This window comes from Daphnia pulex, chromosome 11 (genome assembly GCF_021134715.1).
Source record: "Daphnia pulex isolate KAP4 chromosome 11, ASM2113471v1".
In the NCBI taxonomy this organism is placed as follows: Eukaryota; Metazoa; Arthropoda; class Branchiopoda; order Diplostraca; family Daphniidae; genus Daphnia; species Daphnia pulex.
Window position 1 is genome coordinate 1,616,976 of NC_060027.1, and position 23,819 is coordinate 1,640,794.

Sequence of the window (23,819 nt, forward strand, 5' to 3'; positions counted from 1 at the left end):
GCGGTCGCAAGAACTTGGCCGCCATTACCCATTACACTCCCGATACACAACCGACCACGAAGCACTTCTCAGGGGGATTTGTGTTTTCTTTTTCTAAAAGGGTGAAAGTGCTTTTACCGTGTAGGGAAACAGCAAAGAGGCGGGAATAACGACCGTGAGTATAGCCATGCACTCGTTTTACTTCCACTTGCATGACGGTTGATTGCCACGTTGCTTATGCACACAGTCAAATCGAGACAAAGTCCGTGCACAGGTATAAATATTCAAAGTTAAAGTTTCTCACATGTCGGTTGAACATTTAGAGCCCACGTGAACTTCTAACCGCGTTCGTCCATGGATTTCTAGTTCAAACTTATTTTTAACAAAAGATCTTCGGTCCTTATTACCGGCAACTGTTTGCTGGCCAGTTTGATATTAAATTCGGTTATCTGGGGCAGGGAAAAATAGTTCGGATGCATAAATGGAAAGACGGTTGCGTGCTAAAAAGTTATAGCGTGCAGATACTGCCGTGCCGAGTGTATTATTACTTTTAGTATCTTGCCACCGTACACCTTTGCTAGATTTTGCAGGCGGATAGAACATTTATGTGTAGGCCTTACATCTTTTCTTCTTTTATTGGAAGCTAAACCTGAGGTGGGACTTTGTGGGTAAACTATTTACAACTGTTTCTGCCCTTAATCAATTAACTTAAGCTCCTGCTTTTAATTAATTTCTTCGTCTTCGTCCCCTTCAACACTGTTAGACTCGACATTTTCTGTCGTTCTTTGACTTATTCGTTTGATTAACGAATCTTTTTCGTCGGGGTCCGATATCAGCCGATATTGAATGGGCTCGTAATCTGATACTTCCGGATCGATTTCGATTACGGGAGAATTATCGTCAGGAATGCCAATCAAATCCTCCAAATTCAACCCTTCGATTTGTTCTTCTAGTTCATCTTCGTCGCGTGCTGGTTTAATTATCACCTTCCTGGAAAATGAAACAAGAAAACTATTTTAAAAATCTGATTGTCTTTGCAAATTCATAATTATAAATACTTTGGTTCGACTTCGGCGATGAGAGTTTTCAGTTTGTGTTCGAACCAATCCGACAAACTTAAATAATCGACGTAAGTGGGGAACCATAAAATGAGGCAATCTTTCTTATCGACTTGAACGGCTGATCTGGCGACAATTTCCAAATTTCGTTCGACAAATCCCTCCATCAATTTATCTATGATTAACGGATACGATCCTTGCAACGTCAACCCATCAAGCTCCCACCAGTTATCCGGCGCAGTCGTCAATAAAGCATCTGTTCGAAAATTTAGAAAAACAATTACTCAACTATTTGAATGGAGAAAATGGATTCAACTTGCTGTTGTAATTCTCGTTTTCAGGTTTAACGACTGGCAAGTCGATACTGTCCCATGAAATCTATTTTAAAAAGAAGTAGTATTTTAAACAAAACACTCAACTGTTTAATAAAATATCTAATTACCGTAACCCGTTGGCGGGTTCCTTCCAGCACTTCCTTCTCTGTTTGTAATTCCTGGAACAATGTTTTCCGGATGAGTGGGGCGTTAGCGCCTCTGATCAGCACAACTGGTTCGCCACCCTTATTTTAAAATAATAATCCGTTATTCCATGGAAAATTTGAATCAAATTAAATGATCAACTTACGGCCAAAAATAGCCAAGTTGGTTCGCTGCGGCCTCTAAACTTTTCCAGTTGGCTAATGCAATCCGCTTTTGCCTGCGAGGAGATTAAAGTTTCAGACTCTGCACGCCATCGAGTAATAAAAGATGAAACTTACCAAGGCGCAATGAAGGAAATCATCGCCCAAGAGAAGTTTAATCTCTTTCAAATGGGTGGCCATGGCCGTGCACGGCCCGCACCACTCGGAGTAGACGTCCACCACTGGGTGTTCATTTTAGGAAGGTGAAACTTTTATTTATTGCTATTAATAAAACCTGCAATTTTGAATCAATTAAGTTACCGATAAGGCCTTGAAGTTTGGTGAGTTCCTCCCATTTCTCATCGGATGCGACTTCAATTTGCCAAATTAAATGGTCCACTTTCCTCTCCCATTCGGCCATCTTCTTCGGGACGAATGCGCTCATATCGGCCATGATGACGACAAATAAAATCACAACAATTTAAATGAATATAAAAATACTACGGACACACATCCATTGAGCGTCACAACGACTGAACGAAATGACATGATTTCCTTCCGGTTTTTATACCATTTCTTCCAGTCCTATAAACTCCTCAAGTTAAAAGAAACAAAAGGCAAAGAAGTAATCGGGTCCGTCCTACCAACATGCGCTGTATCCCAATTTAAGTTTTAGAAACCACGTACTCCATTCATCCAAGAATTTGATTTTTCAAATTTTAAATACGTACCTCGTTTGTGTAGAACGCTGCATTCCCGCTCGCTCACGCACTCGTCTAGTTGACTCTGTTAAACCCCGGGCGGTTGATTGCATTTCTGATACTCGGGTTACTACCAAAACAATGTCGACGGAATGGGGAGAGTCGGATAGGACAGTATGACCCATCACGAAAAACTGGTCAACTTCTCGATTGACTTTTTTGTTTTGTTTCTTAAATCGAAAGAAAACGGATGACGATTGCGTGACACGGTACGACTAAATCACACAACACTCGCTTGCTAAGCACAATTATCAAACTTTTTCGTTTTTCCCTTTGGGATGCGCCATTTAACGATTGTCTAATCGATGGCGCAATACAAATACTAAAAAATAAATAAAAAATGTTATTTACATAAACCGCTCCGCTTGGCGATAACAAAAAAAAGAATATTATTTGGCAATTGGATCCGGTTAAATATGACCGTGAAAAAATGGACAGAAAAAAACCCTCAAAAGTGGACACAGCTGCGGTATCCCGTGTGGAGATGTATCGATTGTTGTTTGACACCCCATTGCGACACTGTTGTACAAACATTTCCGTAGTTGTTTGTACAGCTGCGCACACGGGGTAATAAAAGAAAAGCAATAAAATAAGAAACATGAGCTCACCGATGACGTCACAATAGTAAACAAACCAACGAGTCAATAATGTAAAGTTCAAAATTCTATTCATTCCTTAAGAGTATTTGTAAAACGTAATTGTATAGAGTTTAAAAAAAAAGAGAGAAGTTTAATATTGGCCGAATAAAGAAGCCATATTCGATGACTAGAGAGGGAAGATTTTTTTAATATTATAATTTAAAAAGTGTCTTTTGTCGGTTGTCTTAGATTCGCAATTTTGTTCACAACGTTTGGAATGGTGAAATAGTTGGCAAACGAATTCAAGGCTGCGAGAGATTTCTTTCATAGTCTAACTGGGGTTTGTTTAGCTTTCACTGGGCTCACATTCTAGAACTAGAACGTGAGGATTTCCTACCGGACGGCGATATGGGCGCGGGAGAATGGGAAGGGTCGTGATTGTAGCCGTTGAGTGCTTTGTCGATCGTAGAATGGGGCAACTGGTAGTTAAACTCGGCTTTGGCAAGCCGCAAACACTCTTCTAGGGTCGATATGAAGGTGTCGCAAGTGGCCGAGAGCAAGTGCGTGGATTCGTCCAGTTTCTATACACAACAAAAGATATATTTGTGAGACACGTTCAACTGTATCGATTGGGATAAAATACTTCAACATCTGGAGGTGCTTGTGTAGCTGCATCTTTCACAGAATGAACTTGCTGCATCAATAAATCACAGTAGAGCCTCAATTCACTTCGTTTGGATTTCAAACTGTCTCTTTCTTCGGGAACTGAAATATATACTGGAGGTGAGAAAAGATTGGCATTAGACAAATTCGAGAACTATTGGTTTTTGAAATATTCACCTGGTTCACTGTATGTATCTTTTGTTGTGAGGCCTTCACAGGCTTTGGCACTGCCAAGTGCTACCAGCCACTGCTGCCTTTCTTGTGATGTGGAAGCCCTAAGGTAGAAGTGCTGTTCCCCAGGAACAGTAACATCGAGACGAAGAGGATCTGCTTGACTCACTGTAAAAGATTGGAACTAAAGTTAGTTTCTTCAACGATAATACATATAAAGCATTGTTGTTCACCTGAGATTTCACAAGCAGTGATTTTTAGCGAACCTTTGCAACCCTGATTAACTTCTTCCTGAGATTTGTAGTAGACCAGGACTCCATCGTCCAGCACAAACCAGCGTGGTTGCCAGCCTGGAATCAATAAATGGCACGAAATCACACACAAGCAGCAACTAACACATCCAGGCAAGTGTTGATATCACAGTCACACGACAAAGAGTAACAAAGGCTTCCAAAATCGGCCGAATTGGAGCTGAAGCCATGGCAACAAACACTCACAAGAGTGCTAGAGTCAGGCGTTGACGTCGTAAACTAAAGTAATAGAGTCTGTAATAGTACGAACCTGTCCAATAATTTGTCCATTTCCACAGGACTCCCTCCATGTCTGACTTCAATTTCCGTGCTGAATCTTTGCTGATGTGGCGCTATATAAACCAGAGCCTATATAGATGTACTTGTTTGCAAGTGACACGTATTGAAAAATGCCCCGAGCAATGTTGTGTTTTTCACTCGTTGTTTACGTCGGCAGCTGCAGGCCGAGATATGCCCGTTGCCCTGTATTTCAAATGCACCTTTTGTTTTCCTTCTCGTTTTACATCAAGGACCCATAATTCACGTTTCAGATAACGTCAACGACGAGGAAAGATAGCGGCACGATTAATGTCAATGAAATTGCTATCAAATTTCCAAGTTTTCGAGCTGGTAATCGATTATTAAGCAGAACGATACGAGATGGCGCGCAAGTTCTTCGATTTAAAACAAAAACAAATTCATTAACGATCAAAATAAGGAAAATATCATCAAGAATCCTCGTATATTGATGACATAATAGTTCAAAGATCAAATAAGCAATTAAAATTAGGCGGCGTAATCTTTTATTCTCGGAAATGGTCGACGGATCGATGAAAACGATTACTTAAAGGAAGCGAGAATAAAAGAAGTTGGTACTACGATTGTCGCAGCTAGGCTAAATCGTCGCAACGCGTAACCAACAGCAACGAATCAACATATCTTCGTTCGTTACCTACCAGATCAACCAAACCCTTCTTTTTAAGACTCGAGCACAAGAAAGCGGGCCGGAAAGTCATTCACACTAAAAAGGTACACACACAGCACAATTCCTTGTTATCCGTTTGATTAATCACAGTCTCTTACATTCAAGGTACTTCCATTTCTCTTTTCTTTTTCGCACAGCTCGTTATCTAACGATCAAAAAGGTAATAAAGCCAAATTTATAGCAGAAATAGACATGACGGGCTCCTCCCAAGTAGATTCGTGTCACCTATATATAGCGAAAACATTGCAGGTGTAATAAGACGCATCGCATAGCTAATTACTTTCACAGTGAGTTTCTAAGGTTGTAGTACATGTACGTGCGTTCGTGTGTGACCATGTTTTCATGTGCCTGCGGATAGCGACTGCGCTGATTTTCTTTGTAACCTCACACTTGTTCTCGATGGCTGAGAATTATTATAGGCGCCCACCACCTACAGTATATATACGCTGTATATAATAAAAACGTGAGGGAAATGAGAAGCTCAGTCTACCACCGACCGGCTCCTCTTTCTAGTCAAATGTCGCTCCTGTGAAATTTCAAATATTTAGATTTAATTTTGTGTACTTAAACTATAATAATCATCATGGCGGGTAATTTGTTAGCAAGGAAAATGGCAGCCGGAAAGAAAAGAGTGGATCATGTCGCCTGGCAAATCGAAGTGGCCAATAATGAAGAATGGGAAGAACTCACCAAACTTCAAGGACTAGTCGGTAAATTTTTAAAAAAATTGTTCGTCTCAAAATTTTATCCGCACCATCTAAAAGTTAATTTTCCTATCCGGAAGTGGTGGACGTCTACTCCGAGTGGTGCGGTCCGTGCACGGCCATGGCCAGCCATTTGAAAGAGATTAAATTACAATTAGGGGACGATTTCCTTCATTGCGCCCTGGTAAGTTCATCATCATTATTACTCGATTGCGTGCGTATCCAGCTGATAATATAATTAACTCGACTTTAAGGCTAAAGCGGATTGTATCAGCCAACTCGGCAGGTTCAGGGGTCGCAGCGAACCCACTTGGCTTTTTGTGGCTGTAAGTGGATCAAAATTATTTTAAAACGCAAATTCTAGATAAAATTACTGGCTAATTTGTCTAAAAGGGTGGTGAACCTGTAGCGTTAATCAGAGGCGCTAATGCTCCGCTCATCCGCAAAACTTTATTGGCGGAATTACAAACAGAAAAGGAAGTTATAGAAGGAACTCGCCAACGGATGACGGTAGTTGATTATCTAAAAATTTTAATTTACAATTTAAATTGCAATATAATTATCTAAACAGATGGCGTGGGATAGTTTCGACCTGCCCAACAGTAATCCCGAGACCGAAGAAACCAACCGTAAGTCCAACAACTATTTACAATTAAATAATATCAATAATTAATTCTTTTGCGTTAATAAAAGACAAGGAAATTGAATTGACGACTGCGCCGGATAACTGGCTGGAGCTGGACGGATTGACTTTGAAAGGATCGTATCAATTGATCATCGATAAACTGATGGAAGCATTGGCAGAAAAGAATATGGAAATATCCGCCAGATCGTCTGTCCGTCTCCACAAAAAAGATTGTCTCATTTTGTGGTTCCCGTCGTCGGTGGAGGATGAAACCCTGGCCGAATGGTTCGATGTTACCATCAAAAGTCTCATCGCCGAAGTGGAACCAAAGTATTTTCTAAATTTTGTCTCTTATAATTAAAAGTAATTGATTCATTCATTCCTTTTTTAAAATTGAAGAATTGTCAAGGAAGAAGAGAACGAAGATGAATTGGTGGAGAAGATTGAAGGAATAGAATTGGAGGAAAAACCTGATAATTCGGATGAAAACGCAGCCGCTGAAGTCACCGATGAAGAATCTGATTATCAACCGATCGAATTCCACCTGATATCGGACCCAGACGAAAAAGAAGCGCTAATCAAACAATTGGAAAAGGAATCAGCAGAGGAAGGAGGAGAAGAAGAACAAGTTGAAAGTGAAACAGTTGAAGAAGCTGCCGAAGAAGAAGAGGAGAAACAACCGGAAGAACCGGAAGAAGTGCCCGTTGAAAATGCGGAAGAGAATGCAGATGCAATCGAAGAAGTTGCTGAAACCGTTGCCGAACCAGTCGAATCGACCTAGTCTCGACATATCCCCCCCATAATAAAACGTCACCTTCAGTCGTAGATGTAAAACATTCTACGTAGCCGCTTAATATGTACGGTATAACTGCTTATTGCGGACTATATCCAGGGCCACCAGCTATATATAGAGGGATAACGATCCGAGAGCTTCAACTACAAAGCACCGTTTAATCACGTTCGTTATACATCAATCATCAAAAAAGAAATTGAGCGCACGACGGGCAGTATGTACGGAACAAGTTGTGGAGTAAATGACATTCGGAGGAACAACACAATGGCGTGTGTGAGTGACAAGAACTCTATAAAAGCAGCACACAGTCGCATATACAAGAAAACTTTTGTATGCAACTCGCAGAAAGAAACTGCCCGCTTGGGAAATCTAAAGTGTACGGTGTGGCAAAGGGGAAAAAGTTAAACGAAAAAATAAACACACACACAGTCTCACGCGATGGTTTTAACTTATTTTATTCCTGGTGCGGGACACGCAACCGCGGTTATACCCACCCCATTGCTGTGTGCCATCCTTGATTTGTCCTTTAATCACTCGGTTTTCTTGACTTTCTTCGAAGGCCTTCTCAGTTTCAATGTCAAGAATATAATGGCCAGATTGAGAATCAAACTAACCGAATAGTTGGCCAACAATGGGGCGTCGAAACCGCGATCCAAAGTTGTAAAAATCCTCGCTGGGAAAAACAAACAAAAGAGATAAAAATCGAATTCTACAAGGGAATGAATCGTTTAAAACACTTACTGACGCAAGTGTAGACGGCAATGGACCAGGTTAAAACACTAACCGACTCTGAGTTTTGAGAGGCGTGCATAGTTCGAAGTTGAGCCAGTTTACTCGCCGCAGATATCGGAGTGCAAAGGCTCTTAATATTTTAAAAACAAATCGTTCAATTGTCTAATCTCTTTTTCTGACATTGTAAACAAATAATTTTACCATTAGCGTGACTAGTAGGGCGCCAGGAAACATTCCCGAGGTCAAGGCGTAAACGACGGCCGAATAGGCACCGAATGCGGCGAACCATTTCGTACCGATTTGATTACTGTAATGAAGGACAAGTGCCAAAAGGAGGAGATCCTGACCGACCAGAAATGGATACTCCAAATAAGATGAAAGTGCGTAACCGCTAGATACACTGTAGCACAGGCCAATAGTAAACCTACATGTGATACAATGACCTACTTAATTCTCTTCCGAGTTAAACGTGACGAGGTATACTATAATTATTCAGAGAAATCAATAGAAATAGACAGATGAAACACTTACGAAGTCAATTCCAGTAAAGTGCCGGGTAGACTCAGTCCAGTGGTGCTTTTGCTTTTCACGAGACTAATTATCTGCGGCACTTTTAAAACAATACACAGCACAATTGTTGAAATGTTGGCAAAGCCAATTGATAAAGAATACAAGTCAGTCATTTTTGAGAGTGACGTGGTTGATCGACTGATCTGATCAAAGTCCAGCAGAAGACTGACTATTTTTCAAAACTACTTTTGATGAGTTTACAGAGTTACATGACGTCTGGCAAATCAATCGAGATCATGCTGACCGACCCATTTTTCTTCTTTGTATTTTTAAATAATGGCAACGTTGTAGTGTTCGTCTGCTCGACTGTCAAACACATTTTCGTCGAGAAACATGGCCGCATCTTTAAAAACTTTGAGCGGCCTTGCTCAAAACAAAAGTTTGTTGAATTTTGGTGCTAGGCATGCCAACTTATTCGGCTATGGAATTATACGAAGCAACCACATCATCCAAAAGGAAAATCCAGAGGAAAAAATTGTCATGGCTGATAATGGAGACACAATTGTGTGCTGGCATCCCCAACAAAAGTAAGCATTTTCTATCATTTAAATTAATTTTGCTTTTTTGTATCACTTGATTCTTATTTGATTTGTCTAAAAATAAAAAAAACTGTCGTCCATTAATCCAATTTTTGTTCCCACAGATTCCCTTATGAATGTAGTCTTCCCATGCCAACAAAGACAATCGATGTAAACCAAGTTCTCAGGTCAGAACAAGAAGACATAGCAGAAATATTTCATTTCGAGAAGCCACAGCAGCAAAGGGAATATTTAATGAAGATGACCGCCACAACCAAACATCGTTGGTTCCCCAGGCTAGGAAAGAAATTTGGAAAGAAAAATAAGCCAGATCGCGAATTTTTGTAATGCATCGTGAAAAATGCGTGTAGTTAAGTAAAAAAAAATAAAAAAGACAAAACAATGAGAAAGTCTAAGGTTTTCGTTCCTCTTTGACTTTAATCGACACGATTACGCTTCGGCAGTTGGAGCTAGACAAGAGATAAATTTAAGAAAAAAGAAACAATTACAAACTAGATAAATCACATACAGTTTATAAAATCTTGATAAAAACTTACCAAATCTGAGAGACCGTCATTTGACTGACTTTCTTGCTGCCTTTGATCTTGCTGGTTCATTTCCCTTCGACTTGATTTCATGTTTCTATGCTGCGGAAATGACGGCATCAACTTGGAATCGCATGCTGCAATAAGCAATAAAACATCACATTAGAGCTATAACAATGTCAAGTAAAAGAGAAAAACCTACGTAGGGGTTGTTCTCTGAAGTAGGAGCTCTGGAGACACTCCTCAGCAGTGGCTCGTTTGGCTGGATCGTACATGAAAAGGAAATTTAGCAACCGGAGACCAGCTGGACTCAAGTACGGGAATTTGTTCTTGAGATTGTTGTACGGCTGTGACTTGAGGGTGAAATTCTGCAAAGCGGGCAGTTGGTCCATTTCAGGCCAAATAGCAGCATGGGGAGTCCCCAAGAGTTCGATAATCATATCCAACTGCTGAACTTCAGTTCGGCCGGGCAACAGAGGCTTGTGGAGCAGCAATTCTCCTGCATAATTAAAAATGAGCCTTCAGCGAAACAGGAAACGCATTTACAATAGGACACACGAACCGAGAATGCAACCAGCCGCCCAAATATCAATGGCTGTTGTGTGAGTTGGAGAATTGAGTAGAAGTTCTGGAGCTCGGTACCACAAAGTCACGACGCGAGGCGTCATCGGTTTAATTGGTTCACCGAATCGACGTGCCAGTCCAAAGTCGGCTAATGAAGAAAACGGTGAGTAGATCAATTCAGATAAGGAATTCCATTAAAATTTGATTTTACCAATTTTGACGCATCCTCGATCAGTCATTAAAAGATTGGAAACTTTCAGATCACGGTGGATGTAATAGTGCTTATGAAGGTACGCAAGTCCCTGGAAAACCTAAAGAGAAAAAGGAAATTTAGAAATTCTGAAAACCAAAAGACAAGAAAATAAATCTCATACTTGGAGACCAATGCATTTCACTTGAGCTTCAGTGAAAGGGTTTGGCATATTGTCAAGTATCGAAGCCAAATCCTGCTCGCAGTACTCCATGACTAGAAAAACACTACGCCAAATAAAACGGGAATCAAGATACAGTTGCCTATGAAATTTATTGATTATGTTTTACCTTTCAAGACTTCTGCCAACCACGACTTCTTTGATGGCCACAATATTTTCATGTTGGCAATTCAACAGCAAAGTAATTTCACGTATGGCGCTGAGTGGAAGTCCATCCTTTTCTCTTTCCATACGCATTTTCTTCAACGCGACAACTTCTCCATTTCGGGTATCCCTTGCTCTATCTAAAAATTAAAATACATTATCAAAATATTCATCTGAATGCTGTGTTATAAAGTTGATGTTCTTACAAACTATGCCATAGGTCCCTTCACCAATGCGGTTCAGCTTCTCAAATTCAGAGACAGATCTGCACTTGCCCAGCTAAACCATCAAACAAAGAAATTAGTGGTTAATGAAGTCACTCAATAAATTTCGAGTAAAGTCTTACGATATAATGAACAAGATGATAAAGCAATAGAAAAACATCATTTAGAGGACTAATACTAAGTGACTCAAGAGAACAGGATGTGTTGTAGTGCAACTATATCCAACGTTTGATTTCCTGTTGCATAGGTTTCATTACTCCTTAAAAGTTTCTATTTATTACTACTGTCAAACTATCCGGATGTGAGTCACGTTTACAGTCCTAAATAAACATGCAAATGTAAGGAACAAGTAATAATACATTATCTTTTTCCGGAATCGGCATGGGCTGACCGGTAAGGAAAGATGTCAGAACCCCCTTTTTGTTGACTGGAATGCTTGGATCCTGCATCATGGTTTACGATCGACTTGAATGTCTTTTCTACACAAATATAAAAAATTATATGTCACATAAATTGAATAGGGTACAAATCAATTCGTATAAATAAAATTACATAAAAAAAAGGTTGCTGCTTGAGGGGGAAAAAAACACGCGACAACAATAGTCATGCCTTCTGAGATTGCAGTGGCGGCAAATTCGCCGGGGTGACAGAAAGAGAATTTATTTTTAATGTTGATGCGATATTTTTAGATTGAACCAGAGTTGAAATGAAAATTTCATTAATATAATCCGAAATATAATCAAAGGAAAGGGAGAGATAAAAAGATAAAATGGTTAAATCAAGGTGAGAATTGGCAACCTAAACTGGGTATGTTGTATGTATTCGCTTAGACGGTGGCTGCTGTATCGTTCGCAGGAGAGTCAGAACGCCCCAATAAAACAATCCTTTTATTTTAAATATATCTCCTGCCATTGAGGAATTACAATTCGAAGGAGCAATTCGTTCCTTCCGCAGCTGAAGTCAGTCATTTTCTGTGGTACGTTTCAATTCTATTACAAGCTTGATGTCTATATTTTCTGTCGTCGGCTTTGTCCCCTTCAGGCTTTGTGTGTTTGCTTGGGTAAGAATGGGTTAAGAAACTCAGACACACAGAAAAAAAAAAAAACTAGAAATGGGTTTCCATTATTGTAGTCCCAGGATTGAAACTTGAGTTAGCAACACATTTTCCCATAGGGATTTCATGGGTTATTTAATAACTTTCCCAGTAAACATTTCTGTGTAATTGAGTGCTGTTATCTAATAATAAGTTAATGGATAAGATTGTACTTTGTCCATGAAAAGTTGGAAAGCTTCCAAAACCTTTATTTTGCCAATTCTTTTAATTTTGTTTGTTTGTTTTTATAGCAGATTGATCTGGAGATCTCATTACTACATCAGCTGCTCCATGTCCACATCTGGAGCAGGTCCGTCATCCAGCAATAGAGTCCAACACCAACAGGGCTCTAATAGCAGCAGTGGTCAGACTGAGGCTAACGGGAATACAACACCCTCACCTCCTCCTCAGTCCTCCACCAACCCTGCAGCCACAGCTACTCCACCTGTAAAAGAAGCCAAAGAAGCTAAACCTAACCCCAAGATGTCTAAAGCACTCAGCACGTCAGCCAAAAGGTATTTACTTGTTGCAGCATCCCAGTTTGACATTTCAATCTTCAACTTTTCATTTCTTGCGCAGAATACAGAAAGAGTTGGCAGAAATCACACTGGATCCCCCTCCAAACTGCAGGTATGCCACAAATTTGCAGTGATAATTCACAAGATAACAATCTAAACATTTTTGAAAAAATATTTCAGTGCTGGACCCAAAGGTGATAATTTGTATGAATGGGTTTCAACCATTCTGGGTCCTCCTGGATCAGTCTATGAGGGTGGAGTCTTTTTCCTTGACATTCACTTCTCTCCAGAGTATCCATTTAAACCACCCAAGGTAATTTGAGTTCACTCACCTCACAACATTCCTATGTCTTCTTTCTTTATTTAAGGACTGGGGTTTCTTTTCTTCGCAGGTAACATTTCGGACGAGAATCTATCATTGCAACATCAACAGCCAAGGTGTTATTTGCCTGGATATCCTCAAAGACAACTGGTCCCCAGCGTTGACCATCTCCAAAGTGTTGCTGTCAATTTGCTCGCTATTGACGGACTGCAACCCCGCCGATCCACTTGTCGGCAGCATCGCCACACAGTACTTGCAGAATCGAGAAGAACACGATCGTGTTGCCCGGCTCTGGACCAAGCGTTACGCCACGTGATTCTTTTTGTTTCTTTCCTAATTTTTTCATTTCTTTAAAAAAAAACTCCCCTTTGAAAAAAATCTGTCAAAATCCGCCACAACTCATGGAATTTTCTTTTCTTTTTTTACATAAAAAACAACATCCTCATTTGATTTGTTTTGGTTGTTTTCCTTATCATTTCTCCCCCCCCCCCCATCTAATTATTTTCGGCACACCTAGAGGATTTTTTCTTAAAGCTCTAGTCTGGTCCACATAAAACTTTTTTCTTTTAAAGTAAAAAAAGAAATTCCCTCCTATCCATTGAAAGACGCACATCTCGCTGTTTGGAATAAGGACTCTGTTTGGAAAAATTACGCAAAAAAAACAAAAAAAAAATTCTCAACGTCCCGTCGTAACTCCCGCCCGCTCCCCTTCCCCAACCCCACACCATTCTCGTGTCATAATTCGAAATTTCTTATTAATGGTTTTTTTGCCCTCTTGGAATTGCAGAGGTAGAAGAAAATACACGACTTTGTTTAAAATCCCACGAATTCAAATTTTTTAAATTGATGTAAAATTTCATTTGTATTGATATATCTACAACAATCATTGTATCAATTTTTTGTAAGAAACGCGAAAGAATATCTTGAGGGAAGGTTAAGGTAAATATGATACCGGGATGGAAACATGTTGAACGAAAAAGTTTTACGCAAAAATCACATCCCGACTATGACTTAAGTTCATCAAGAAAATTCCATTATTTTAGCCCATTTGACCGAGTTCGAATTCAAAAAGAGAACAATTAAAAATTCAATATAGATAATTTTATCTCTTCACCTGCTAAATGAACTAGACTCATTAATTAAGACACAACAAGAATTATAGAAGATATATCGAAGACAGGCGGATTCCCTCATGTTAAAACGTGCCCGTATTACATTTAACGAGCCTTCAAGTGCGGTTCAATTAGTGCTCCATTAACCCAATATCTTTCTCAGATGCTCAAAACAAAAACCAAAAAAAGTATAGCTGTTTTTAAACGGAATGATAACTGCCACGAATGGCCTTGGCCAAGAGACAAGCAAAGACAATACCAATCAATTGAATGAAGGCAATGCCAACCCCAATACCGGCAAACACACCTGCCTTGTGTTTGACTTGCTCGGCGAGCTCAGGGACGCATCCGACTGTCCAGAGTCGTTCGTCAGCGTCGGGACTCAAGATCATGTTGGATCCGCAGCCAACTGTGTACTCCTTGCAACAGCTGTCTGGGACATTGATGCCATGGCTGAAGGTTGTGTTTGCCCAGTCGCTGTAATTCTTGACACCACAGCAGTGAACCTGAAAATGTGATTTTAGAAAATGGGTTAACTCTCTAAAGTCCTTGTAAGCAAAAATGATAATCACATTACCTCATTCTGCATGATGTTCCATGTCTCTGTGACTCCCTCATGACCAGTGACATTGTACTGTTGCTGAGCTTTGTACATGTTTTCAGTCAAAGTGACATCCACATCATTTCGTAAAACATAGGCAGCAATACCCCCAGCAAGTTCACAGATGAAGATGACTGCAAGGAAGACTGAGAACTACACACACACAAGATTTCCAACTGTTAGTCAAACCACCATTTGCAATAATCAAATCAAGGTCACTCTTACTGTAATCATCATGCAGTTATTTTCTCTGACTGCACCACAGCATCCGAAAAAAGCCACCAGGAAGATGACCACACCAACAATGATGAAAAGCATGGGAGCAGATAGGAATTCATTTCCCAAGAAATCCAGATACGTGGAATAGAGTCCCTGAATAACAGCCGCCGTGATGATGAGCGTAATGCCCGAAACCTGAGATGAGAAAAGCAATAAAAAGATTATTAACACGATATAATAATATACGGGGGTGGTCGTCGACTGCAGACACGAGGATCCCAGACACAATTTACGACCCCCCTAACACAATAGAGAGGAGAATATCATCCACGCCACAAGATTGAACGCAACCCCACTACCGCAAAAGTAGTTAAACAAAAAAGGGAACATAAATAAAACTAAAAAAGAAGAAAACTGTATCCCCAAGAGAGAAAGGTAGTTGAAACAAGTTTTTCAAAAAGAGTTCGATGTGTTGACACGGTTGCCCGTGGCAGCAAATGGAAATTTGTCGAGCCATTCGTTTTTCTTTTCCCAGAAAAAGAAGTTATCACCCCCGTTATTCGAGGAAAAAAATATACGTAAGCCCCAAGTTTTATAGATTTCAAACCAGCCTGTGAACAAAAGAAAAGTCTGGCTCCATTTTTCCGTTGTTGCAATCCGTCTGCAACACCGTCATGCGTTAGAGCATCAGATAAAATGTCGAATAACACGAAACAAAAATTGGGCATTGCAACAATGGGGAAAAACCACGTTAACATTCAGACACGCCATGTAGCAAATGACGAGGGGCGTTTTTGGGGGAACTGATAAAAACTTGGGAAACATTTCTTTTTACTCACAGCGAACAGTAGATTGAAGATGAAGAGCAAATACTTGATGAATTTCATTCCAGTCTCCATTTTGAACTATACAATAGCAAATAAAACTTTGAAGTAAAACCAAAACCTAGCGAGTAGAGTTGGCTGTTGAATTCGAAGCGACAGGAAGATGGTGCAACTAATGTCCTTAGGATACGACGACTTCTCAACGACTGAAACGGTAAAATGTTGCGTCTCCACTATCAAGACGAATGGGTCGCAGCGCCTCTAGCGGCTAAATTTACAAATTGTGTACACGTAAAAGAAATAAAAAAAACTAAATAGATCCGATGGTGGAATAGCGACAACGACGTGAAAAGTACGTGAAAGAGGGAAATCCATATTGATTAGAAACATGGAAATGGTTTGTTGTCGTGCTCTGTATCCGCTTGTTCAGATCCGGGTACATTTTATTTATTCGATCCAAGACTTGTCTATAATAATAAGCGGCTTAGAGAGCTGAATGGAGCGGAAATTTATGCAAACGGATGGGGGCCACCACACACAGAAATGGTGACTCATTTTTATTTTTTAACCGTCTTTTATAGTTCCTTTCATCGCCACGTTGTTGGTGTATGCATGGAATGCCACCTGGATTCATCATCCGTGACGTCACGTTCATAATATCTTGCACAAATGCAAGAACGTACATTGCCACAAGTCGGCCCTGAGTTTTATTTTCCTGTCCTTCCCAAAAAATAAATAAAATAAAAAAAAGTACACGTTTTATATATTGATTGGACCTTCAGTTTTCTGTAATTCTTTATTGCGTCTGGCTGAGTTTCGGCAACCAATCTTACTCACATTTTCCCAGCAGGGCTAATAATACAATGTCACCGCGAAAGGTTTCGTATGAGAAATATTCAATCGATAAAATCGATGTCTCTTGTGTGTCGTGATGACAAAGTGGTCAAATGAATTGTCGCCAGCGTCATCGTATGCGTCCCGGGAAAAAAAAAGGGGAGGGAAAATCAGTGAAGAAATCCCGGATGTTGATCCTTCCCCACTTGCACACGCTGATTCACCAAAAAATTCTCTATTCCAAAGCTGACGCGCGTGTGTAAGTGAATCATCTTGGCTTTTATACCCTCATCATAGAAAAATCCCATCAGATAATGGCACTCAATCCCGCGATTATCGATCCCTCACTCAAACTCCCGTAAAAAGAAACACACGGGAAGGTAGTACAGCGTCGGAGGGCTAATAAAATGAACATCTGGAATCATTTCCACCCGTTAACTTCTTCCCAGTTTACTACTTATTCCAACTTTCGTCGGCTATACAGCGAAATCACCTTAAGAGTACACACACACACACACAGCTCAGCGTTAACGATTTTTGACTTAACTAAAAAACAAAAAATGGGCGCTGCAGCAGCTCTCTTGTTTGTAAAACAAAAGTCGAGTTTCGGACCCCGGTGGATGTGTTTAGAATCCCTATACACACTTAATAGGGTAGGGGAGAGCGTGCTGTGCCAAAAGAGTGACAGCTAGCTTCACTTCAAGTAGCAGGCAGGCGAGCTTGGGTATACACGCTTCTTGATTGCCTAATGGCCGCCCACATTTTTCTACTTTTTTCCATTTTAGATTACCAGCTCTTCAAGCATTTTTACACGACCCCTGGAAAAACAAACATGAAAGAACCTTTCATCAGAATGTCTTTTAAGTTTTTCGGCTATAATTAATTCATTCGTTGGATATACAAGGAAAGAATTCAAATCATTTACCCGATTTTTTTTTTTTGCTCTTGCCTGATGATGGTCCCCCCTTCTCGGATGATTAACTTTGGACTTTTGTGTAGGACGACACAATAGTTTTCTTTTTCTCTTTCAGTTACTTCTTTTACTTTTGCAGTTTTTTTTCTTTTTCTACGACTTTCATTATTTGATCTGACGTCAAGTTGGGGTACGTTTTTCCTCCTTTTCTCTCGTCCTTGTTGACGTTTCTAATCAGTTTCATCCAATAAGCAGCTGTACCGCCGCTGGCTCCAAACTGAAATTCATTTCAAGGAAAATCTAATAAAAATAAAGAAACATCATGAAATCTTATGGGGGACAATTCAAGAAACTACTTACACCTACACTTACGCCCGTTCTATCGTGTGTCAGGGTTATTGTTTGACTTTCACCTGTTCCGACTAAATAAAACACACGAATTATTATCGATCGACGAAACGGGCCAAGCAAGCAGCAGTTTACGCACGTTATTGCTATAAACCCCGAGGCTTTGTCTCTTTTTTTTTCCCTCTTTGCTCGGTCACGCGGCTAATCTTGGCCATCTCCCACCGGACGAACTTTCTCCTTCCTATCCACTTCCGCTTTTTTTCCCCTCCGGAGCCAACGGCACGAACCTAACCCCCTCTTGAATAATACACCAAAGGATAAAACCGTTCAACAGCCCAGCTCTTTGCATATCTTTAGATACACAAAATCGCGTGTCTACGAGTTATTTTGTACCTTCGCTCAGTCGTGGGTGGGAGGGACACCCAGTCAGTCATCATATCCCCGAGGGGAGGGCAAAGAGAGAGATAGAGAATCTTCTGCAATCAGCTCCGCTTTTCGTCCCCGTGATCCACTGTGTCAAGGCTCGTGCTTGTTCTATATTCCACTCGAAATAAAAAGAGAAAGAAAGTAAAACCTATCGGCGGCGGGAACTTGCTTTTTTCTTTTTTTTCTAACCCCCCGTCACGATTCGTTTTCCCGCTCCGTGCTGCTGTGTGGATCCAATCAGTTTGCGGACACAACAACTTGATTGCGAGACGATAGACTACTTTAGAGTGCCTTCGGACGGGCGGAATTGTATAGAGATAAATAGATATAGCCCTTAACTCCTCTGCTACGGTATCGATTGAGTCCCCGAGAAAAGATATAGAGACTCTGTGTGGATATATCAGATTAATTCCGCTCGATTCCGGTGATGGTTTATGGAGGAGAGATCCTGCGGCCTTTTTTCTAAAAACGGGATAACTTGGTTAGATGATAATGGCTGCATAGCATTTTAGATTATGTGTACTGTGTGTGTCGTGGATCCTTTTGCGTCCGTCCTGCCGAGGCTGGTATTTTTTGGGGTTCCATTTCACGTCGCATCTGATGCAATTGCACGCACGAACTTGCACACATCGTTCTCTTCACACACGTGCATGAGAAATAGGAAACCGGCATGGTTTTCCCGGTTGCATTTCGTGTTGGCCGAAAACAAGGATCTGAAAAAAGAAATAAAAAGTTCGGAGAGAGAGAGAGAGATGTCTGGAAACGCTGATAACGCCATCGCACGCCGGAAGATGTCTCAGTTTGATTCGCTTTGAGGAGCACGAACGGTCGTAATCAACATCAAGCTATAAAATCCATGGTGCGCATTTTCTCCAACAAACAAGTTTGGGGGGTCGATACTATCGATGGGCAAGCAATCGCTAATTGTGTTTGCACGCAACTAATTAGCTATAAAATGATTAGTGGTTGTTTTGCGTCGAAACGTAAAATGAATGGGAACTTCGGTAATGGATATCGGGGTATATCTGCGTTTTAGTAAAGCATAGTTTCAACAATTAAAATCAATTACTTATTAAAAATTTCAAATTCGTTGTCAGCAATTTCAACAATGCGAATCTGCAAATTCAATTGAAAACAAAACAGATATTTAAACAATTTGAGGATTTGCTATTTAAGTTAATAAATTTAGTATACACACCACGCTGTGGCTTGAAGAAATAACCAATTTATAAACTGGTTCCCCATTCGAAACTGCAGTTAGCCACGATAATCCGTAATAATCAGATTCTCCGACGAACACAGGGGTCCAAGTCTGAAATGTGAAATAATCGTATAAAACGTTAAGAAATTCTTAAATAAGAATTTAAGAAATGATATTTTTCTAGACGATTTGTCCTCTAGAACAATTACTTATTGAAGTTTCTCGTACCTCAGTAGACCAGATAATTATTTCGTTTTTAGAAGTTGACGCCAGAAATTTTCCATCGTGGGAGAACACGAGGAGAAGTACACAATCTGTATGTTTATCAAGAATGAGAGGCCTTTTTGTTTCTTCAAAGGGATTCCAGACGACGATCGAACCGCTGCTCAGTCCACTACCAAAACAAACTGACGTACATTTTTTGCAAATAAATAATTACAAGTTACTAACTAAGTAAAATTGAAATTGTTTGATGATTTCCTGGCCACGTCAATTTCGCCACTTGTTTTGTTATTCGGACGCCATGCAAAACAATAGCATTTCGGGTTAATCTTAAATGAGTGAAATACCTCTTCGCTATTCAAAGACCAAATCTACAAAAATATGAAGATTGAATTAATTAGAGAATAATTATTAGTTCAAGTTACAAGATTACGTTCAACTTGTTTGATGATACAGATGCCAAATATTGTGTGGCTTCATCCCAAAATAAATTCCTTATGATACTGTCCTTATTATTATTAGAAGAAAAAATTAAGACCCGAATAATAGAAACAATTCTCAATGGAAACTTACTTTGAGTTCAAATGTTGTAACAAGGAATGGTTCGATTTTGTCAATTTGAAAAATGTTGATTGTCCTATTGTCGAACCCCACAATGATTTGCTGATCATTCGTCCACGCCATATTAATAATAATTCCAGCACACATAATTGTGTGAAAAAGAGTTTTCTGTTTGTGTGAAGGATATGAATTCCAAAGTAACATTTGCTCCCGATCCTAAATGATAAATCAAAACAGCAAAGACAAAATATGAATGTAAGGCGGTAAGAGGAAATGAAAGAAATTTCAAAAATTATAGAAGCAGTTCCTTAAAAAGTTCCAGACGGAACACAATAGAAAGTTAGAGGTAAAACAACGCTCTCAAATGATAACTGATATGATGACTCCGGGAAAAAGATTGAAACTTACGCGATCATATGTAGCTAATAACTCGTGTTTAGAAGGAGACCAGTAGATTGCGATAACTTCTTCCAAATGCTGCGTCACTCGAAAGACGATTTCACCGACTGGATAGCTCCACACAGCGACGCAACCATCTTGGAATCCAGCTGCAACATGGTCTCCTTTATGCTTATTAAAAAAAAAAAAAAAAAAAAACGATCAAAAACAATGAAATTCATAATATTGAACAATAAATAGAGAACTTACATCCCATTGAAGCGCCGTAATTTTTTTAAGGTTTTGCCCCTCAAATTTCACTTCGGCTTCTTTCCAGCTCGAAAAAGGTACGGATTCCTTGGAAGCACTGAAAATAGTCAATCTATTGCATTTGCAACAAGCGAGAACGGGTAACGTTGGGTGAAAGCGGAAAAACACTTCTCCGTTGATTTCAGGCACCGACTTCAGAACTTCCTTGAATTCATCTTCGTTATAGAAATTTAGAATTAATAATTACATTAAATGACACAATATTTTTGTAAACGGTTTAAGAATATAAAGGAAACGCTAAACTTCTGAACAAATCTGCTGAAAATAGTGTTTTGGTAAGACTTGGTATACCACCATACACTGATGATGCGACAAATAGTATCGATGGAACTTACATGAAGGGAAATCTTTGAAATATGCAGCAGCAATACGCAAATACTGGGTTCCGGTTTGGGATGGTTCTCCTACCATATTCTTGATTGATTGGTAAGCATAGTGATTACTGCCTAATCCTAATCGTAAAAGAAAATCGTAACAAACAATTGAATAAAAAGCTGAAATAGAATACTAAATACTGTTTAAATTGACAGGTAGATTTTTTGCCATGTTGACAAGAATGGATGCGTTTACATTCCCAAAAGGATGTAAGCCTCGGGACAAATAATAAAAGAAAAGGCATCCAGCTGCAAACACGTCTCCGTAAACTGTAAAAGCAAACGCGATGTTTCTCCCACTTTGCCTTTTTGAGGTAGGTGAGCAAACGTCAGGTAACATCCAGTATTTCGGATGTAGGACACAATCATTTCCTGAGGATTGCAAACTTCCATCTAGATCACAATACATATTACGCATTGACTACGTAGATGTTTTTTATTTAACTTACGAAGGCAATCTGAAATCTTAATTAAAACCGACTGAGACCGAACAATCAGAATAGAACTAGGATTAAGTTGTCCATGGACGAGTCCTTTGTCATGTAAAAAGTTTAGTCCGTTGGATATTTGACAAAGGGTGTTTGGTTTGAATGGCATAGGTCCCGTGTATTGCTTATTACAATACTGTTCCAGGGTAGCGTCAAACCGCTCAAGAGCGAAATATCTGTTAAAAAATCTGTATTGGAAATGACTGGTTTCAATAAAAAGCAACAGAGAATTTTACCTCATGCGATCCACGTCCTCTTCATATCCAATAATGTTCAATACATTTTCATGATTCAAAGAATTTGCTAGATGTTGATCGACGATGTTTTTCCAGTCTAATTGGCAGTCCACTTTTTGAATTCTTCTCACCACAACTTCTTTCACTTGATCATTGTCGCGCCAATACCCGTGATGCAAGACGCCACACCAACTTGGAATCAATAGTAACTGTTTTTTGCAACACAACTTCTTCCCAGTAAAGCAATGTGTCTCTTCGATTCTTCCCTTTTTCAATTGTGGTTCCATGCATTCTTCATTGGCCATCTAAATTATAACAAACAAAAATAGTTAAATGGTTCTGGAAGATCTGCACTTCCATTGAGAAAAAAAAAATGAACTTGTTTCATAAAAAAAAAAAAAAGTCTTGCACACAAATTAGATTTAATTTGTGTGCGTATAGTTCCCACACTGATATTGTACAATCACAAAAATTCTGCGAACTAAATTACTGCAGCAAATTTAAATAAATAGAGCATAAGATTTGAAAGACAGACAATCCATTCTTGTAGCCTTAAAAACGGCAAACCTACAGCTACAACACTGACTGATCAGCTTTCAATGAGGAATCAGCAACTTGCTGTCCCGATTGATGATCCCTTATCAATCACACCTTTCACAAAATGTGATAAGCTTAATTTTAGTGTAAATGGTGTGAAGAGAAAGAGAAAACTTTTAGATGAGATCTGATTGGTGAATTAATTTTAAAAGATGGCAATATGTAGGCTATTATGTTAAAAATGTGCACTTGCTGTTTTCAACACAACTGCAATAACCATGAATATTCGTAAAATTATGAAGTTGAAAGATTAAATTACGATGATCACTGATGTTGGAATAACAATAAAATTAATTGATAAATATTTTGAAAAATTCTTCAACTGTTTCACGTGTTCACAAGTTAAAAACAAATAAGACAAAAGCGTCGTGGACGACGAGACGACGAACGGAGGGCGTCCCTAAACTGCGAAAGCGAAACGCGAAACGCGAAACGCCTAAAATGCGAAACAGCTGTGCGAAACGGACCCAAAAGTTGGGACCCTGTTTCGCATTTTAGTCTTTGGGTCCGTACTAAACTGCGAAATCGGTGTGAGCGAAACGTCGCAGCGTAAACGTCTTGGTAGCAGACGACAATGGACGCCGTCAACAAACAAATTGTTAAGAGTTTCAAATTTTCGAGACTTCGAGTTTCGCGCACCTTATGGCTGGTCCGCTGGTCTATTTGTGTGTTGACCATGAATACGAAATACCTTGAATGCAATATGCAATAGGTGTTTTTAATTAGAAGATTGGTATAACAAATTAATGGAACTTCTCGTTTCCATGTATCAGTATCAATCAGATTAACATTCTTAATTTTAAGGAAAGTTTAAGCTGATTAAATTTTAGCTTGATTTGGAACATGGTAGCTTTGATTTTTAGCTTGATATAAGGCACTCATACTGTTATGGCCGATTCTTTCTTTGTGCACGTACCTACTGGTTGATTTAAATTATTTAATGTAATGTATAATCCCTGGGCCATTACCTAATATTTTATTATTTAAAAATATCACCATAACGTGCTGCTCTATGTCTTTCATTGGTTTAATAATAGTAAAATGCGCATTAAAACATACAGGGATAGTGGCGAAGAAATCGAATTTGATTGCCCCCCTTCCTCCTTTAATGCCTCATCATATCGGGAGACAATGAAAAATGGCGGCAATCTCCGTCAATTTGGACCTCTGTGGAGAAAAGGAAAACTTTTTGTTTCGCAAGATGTTTCGCTCTTTAGTATGCCCTCCGGCATTTGGTCCCGCGAAACGGTCCAAAAATTTTGGTCCGT

At 39.6% G+C, this 23,819-nt stretch overlaps 8 protein-coding genes and 1 long non-coding RNA gene across 13 annotated transcripts; 3 read left to right on the forward strand and 6 right to left on the reverse strand.

Moving 5' to 3' along the window:
* Window positions 1-480: 480 nt before the first annotated feature.
* LOC124207733 (thioredoxin domain-containing protein 3-like) lies at window positions 481-5,711 on the reverse strand. The gene is made up of 12 exons (XM_046605336.1): window positions 4,391-5,711; window positions 4,063-4,179; window positions 3,836-3,997; window positions 3,639-3,772; window positions 2,388-3,576; window positions 1,978-2,309; window positions 1,795-1,898; window positions 1,662-1,733; window positions 1,480-1,596; window positions 1,358-1,415; window positions 1,038-1,293; window positions 481-969 (listed from the first exon to the last, which is right to left on the reverse strand). Exons 6-12 carry the CDS (start codon window positions 2,108-2,110, stop codon window positions 702-704), a joined length of 1,008 nt encoding a protein of 335 aa, XP_046461292.1. The 5' UTR covers window positions 2,111-2,309; window positions 2,388-3,576; window positions 3,639-3,772; window positions 3,836-3,997; window positions 4,063-4,179; window positions 4,391-5,711; the 3' UTR covers window positions 481-701.
* On the reverse strand, window positions 3,358-4,430 carry LOC124207632 (pleckstrin homology domain-containing family A member 3-like). Its single transcript, XM_046605205.1, has 5 exons — window positions 4,391-4,430; window positions 4,063-4,179; window positions 3,836-3,997; window positions 3,639-3,772; window positions 3,358-3,576 (listed from the first exon to the last, which is right to left on the reverse strand). Exons 1-5 carry the CDS (start codon window positions 4,428-4,430, stop codon window positions 3,358-3,360), a joined length of 672 nt encoding a protein of 223 aa, XP_046461161.1.
* On the forward strand, window positions 5,209-7,660 carry LOC124207732 (thioredoxin domain-containing protein 3-like). The gene is made up of 8 exons (XM_046605334.1): window positions 5,209-5,264; window positions 5,707-5,814; window positions 5,889-5,992; window positions 6,063-6,134; window positions 6,202-6,318; window positions 6,380-6,437; window positions 6,502-6,763; window positions 6,833-7,660. The coding sequence occupies exons 2-8, from the start codon at window positions 5,715-5,717 to the stop codon at window positions 7,212-7,214; spliced, it is 1,095 nt and encodes a 364-aa protein (XP_046461290.1). The 5' UTR covers window positions 5,209-5,264; window positions 5,707-5,714; the 3' UTR covers window positions 7,215-7,660.
* Window positions 7,365-8,794, reverse strand: LOC124207736 (solute carrier family 66 member 3-like). The gene is made up of 4 exons (XM_046605340.1): window positions 8,490-8,794; window positions 8,160-8,382; window positions 7,968-8,088; window positions 7,365-7,899 (listed from the first exon to the last, which is right to left on the reverse strand). The coding sequence occupies exons 1-4, from the start codon at window positions 8,639-8,641 to the stop codon at window positions 7,757-7,759; spliced, it is 639 nt and encodes a 212-aa protein (XP_046461296.1). The 5' UTR covers window positions 8,642-8,794; the 3' UTR covers window positions 7,365-7,756.
* A 29-nt stretch (window positions 8,795-8,823) lies between these two features.
* On the forward strand, window positions 8,824-9,452 carry LOC124207746. The gene is made up of 2 exons (XR_006880113.1): window positions 8,824-9,055; window positions 9,172-9,452. It is a non-coding gene; the product is annotated as an uncharacterized LOC124207746 (long non-coding RNA).
* LOC124207731 (cyclin-dependent kinase 10-like) lies at window positions 9,375-11,634 on the reverse strand. Its single transcript, XM_046605333.1, has 10 exons — window positions 11,507-11,634; window positions 11,314-11,433; window positions 10,937-11,009; window positions 10,696-10,870; window positions 10,530-10,632; window positions 10,367-10,466; window positions 10,154-10,303; window positions 9,794-10,090; window positions 9,604-9,728; window positions 9,375-9,516 (listed from the first exon to the last, which is right to left on the reverse strand). Exons 2-10 carry the CDS (start codon window positions 11,404-11,406, stop codon window positions 9,484-9,486), a joined length of 1,149 nt encoding a protein of 382 aa, XP_046461289.1. The 5' UTR covers window positions 11,407-11,433; window positions 11,507-11,634; the 3' UTR covers window positions 9,375-9,483.
* Window positions 11,635-11,762: 128 nt separating this feature from the next.
* LOC124207735 (ubiquitin-conjugating enzyme E2 E1-like) lies at window positions 11,763-13,706 on the forward strand. Of its 2 annotated transcripts, none has more exons than XM_046605338.1 (5): window positions 11,763-11,930; window positions 12,299-12,562; window positions 12,627-12,677; window positions 12,746-12,878; window positions 12,958-13,706. In XM_046605338.1, exons 2-5 carry the CDS (start codon window positions 12,339-12,341, stop codon window positions 13,201-13,203), a joined length of 654 nt encoding a protein of 217 aa, XP_046461294.1. In that variant the 5' UTR covers window positions 11,763-11,930; window positions 12,299-12,338; the 3' UTR covers window positions 13,204-13,706. The 2 variants fall into 2 exon arrangements, with proteins under 2 accessions (XP_046461294.1, XP_046461295.1); XM_046605339.1 differs by having other exon boundaries at window positions 12,302-12,562.
* Window positions 13,707-13,730: 24 nt separating this feature from the next.
* Window positions 13,731-15,876, reverse strand: LOC124207734 (CD63 antigen-like). Its single transcript, XM_046605337.1, has 4 exons — window positions 15,659-15,876; window positions 14,826-15,014; window positions 14,577-14,753; window positions 13,731-14,505 (listed from the first exon to the last, which is right to left on the reverse strand). The coding sequence occupies exons 1-4, from the start codon at window positions 15,716-15,718 to the stop codon at window positions 14,200-14,202; spliced, it is 732 nt and encodes a 243-aa protein (XP_046461293.1). The 5' UTR covers window positions 15,719-15,876; the 3' UTR covers window positions 13,731-14,199.
* A 2,811-nt stretch (window positions 15,877-18,687) lies between these two features.
* Window positions 18,688-22,958, reverse strand: LOC124207724. 4 transcript variants are annotated; one of them, XM_046605320.1, is made up of 14 exons: window positions 22,811-22,902; window positions 22,494-22,605; window positions 21,955-22,259; window positions 21,680-21,894; window positions 21,372-21,623; window positions 21,192-21,308; window positions 20,797-21,011; window positions 20,557-20,718; window positions 20,161-20,364; window positions 20,021-20,095; window positions 19,816-19,958; window positions 19,594-19,759; window positions 19,363-19,476; window positions 18,688-19,280 (listed from the first exon to the last, which is right to left on the reverse strand). In XM_046605320.1, exons 2-14 carry the CDS (start codon window positions 22,494-22,496, stop codon window positions 19,230-19,232), a joined length of 2,022 nt encoding a protein of 673 aa, XP_046461276.1. In that variant the 5' UTR covers window positions 22,497-22,605; window positions 22,811-22,902; the 3' UTR covers window positions 18,688-19,229. The 4 variants fall into 4 exon arrangements, with proteins under 4 accessions (XP_046461276.1, XP_046461278.1, XP_046461277.1 ...); XM_046605322.1 differs by lacking the exon at window positions 22,494-22,605 and having other exon boundaries at window positions 22,811-22,958; XM_046605321.1 differs by lacking the exon at window positions 22,494-22,605 and having other exon boundaries at window positions 22,769-22,848.
* Window positions 22,959-23,819: the final 861 nt, after the last annotated feature.

Excerpts from the sequence above, each read along its gene's own strand:
- LOC124207724 (XM_046605320.1), bottom strand. Across the intron at positions 19,959-20,020 it reads TATCATCAAACAAGTTGAAC|ATTTGGTCTTTGAATAGCGA; the intron begins GTAATCTTGTAA and ends ATATTTTTGTAG. Across the intron at positions 19,760-19,815 it reads AACAATTTCAATTTTACTTA|TGGACTGAGCAGCGGTTCGA; the intron begins GTTAGTAACTTG and ends TTGTTTTGGTAG.
- LOC124207731 (XM_046605333.1), bottom strand. The coding sequence starts at position 11,406 with ATGATGCAGGATCCAAGCATTCCAGTCAACAAAAAGGGGGTTCTGACA. Across the intron at positions 10,871-10,936 it reads AGGGACCTATGGCATAGTTT|ATAGAGCAAGGGATACCCGA; the intron begins GTAAGAACATCA and ends TTTAATTTTTAG. Across the intron at positions 9,729-9,793 it reads CTTCAGAGAACAACCCCTAC|CATGCGATTCCAAGTTGATG; the intron begins GTAGGTTTTTCT and ends TGCTTATTGCAG.
- LOC124207734 (XM_046605337.1), bottom strand. The coding sequence starts at position 15,718 with ATGGAGACTGGAATGAAATTCATCAAGTATTTGCTCTTCATCTTCAAT. Across the intron at positions 14,754-14,825 it reads ATAACTGCATGATGATTACA|TTCTCAGTCTTCCTTGCAGT; the intron begins GTAAGAGTGACC and ends GTGTGTGTGTAG. Across the intron at positions 14,506-14,576 it reads GGAACATCATGCAGAATGAG|GTTCACTGCTGTGGTGTCAA; the intron begins GTAATGTGATTA and ends TCACATTTTCAG.
- LOC124207733 (XM_046605336.1), bottom strand. The coding sequence starts at position 2,110 with ATGGCCGATATGAGCGCATTCGTCCCGAAGAAGATGGCCGAATGGGAG. Across the intron at positions 1,294-1,357 it reads TGAAAACGAGAATTACAACA|ATGCTTTATTGACGACTGCG; the intron begins GCAAGTTGAATC and ends ATTTTCGAACAG. Across the intron at positions 970-1,037 it reads ATCGCCGAAGTCGAACCAAA|GAAGGTGATAATTAAACCAG; the intron begins GTATTTATAATT and ends TTCATTTTCCAG.
- LOC124207735 (XM_046605338.1), top strand. The coding sequence starts at position 12,339 with ATGTCCACATCTGGAGCAGGTCCGTCATCCAGCAATAGAGTCCAACAC. Across the intron at positions 12,678-12,745 it reads GATCCCCCTCCAAACTGCAG|TGCTGGACCCAAAGGTGATA; the intron begins GTATGCCACAAA and ends AAAATATTTCAG. Across the intron at positions 12,879-12,957 it reads ATCCATTTAAACCACCCAAG|GTAACATTTCGGACGAGAAT; the intron begins GTAATTTGAGTT and ends TTTTCTTCGCAG.
- LOC124207736 (XM_046605340.1), bottom strand. The coding sequence starts at position 8,641 with ATGACTGACTTGTATTCTTTATCAATTGGCTTTGCCAACATTTCAACA. Across the intron at positions 8,089-8,159 it reads CCCTACTAGTCACGCTAATG|AGCCTTTGCACTCCGATATC; the intron begins GTAAAATTATTT and ends TAAAATATTAAG. Across the intron at positions 7,900-7,967 it reads TGCCGTCTACACTTGCGTCA|CGAGGATTTTTACAACTTTG; the intron begins GTAAGTGTTTTA and ends TGTTTTTCCCAG.
- LOC124207732 (XM_046605334.1), top strand. The coding sequence starts at position 5,715 with ATGGCAGCCGGAAAGAAAAGAGTGGATCATGTCGCCTGGCAAATCGAA. Across the intron at positions 5,815-5,888 it reads CAAACTTCAAGGACTAGTCG|TGGTGGACGTCTACTCCGAG; the intron begins GTAAATTTTTAA and ends CCTATCCGGAAG. Across the intron at positions 6,438-6,501 it reads CGAGACCGAAGAAACCAACC|ACAAGGAAATTGAATTGACG; the intron begins GTAAGTCCAACA and ends CGTTAATAAAAG.
- LOC124207632 (XM_046605205.1), bottom strand. The coding sequence starts at position 4,430 with ATGGAGGGAGTCCTGTGGAAATGGACAAATTATTGGACAG. Across the intron at positions 3,998-4,062 it reads CACTGCTTGTGAAATCTCAG|TGAGTCAAGCAGATCCTCTT; the intron begins GTGAACAACAAT and ends AATCTTTTACAG. Across the intron at positions 3,577-3,638 it reads AAGCACCTCCAGATGTTGAA|AAACTGGACGAATCCACGCA; the intron begins GTATTTTATCCC and ends TGTTGTGTATAG.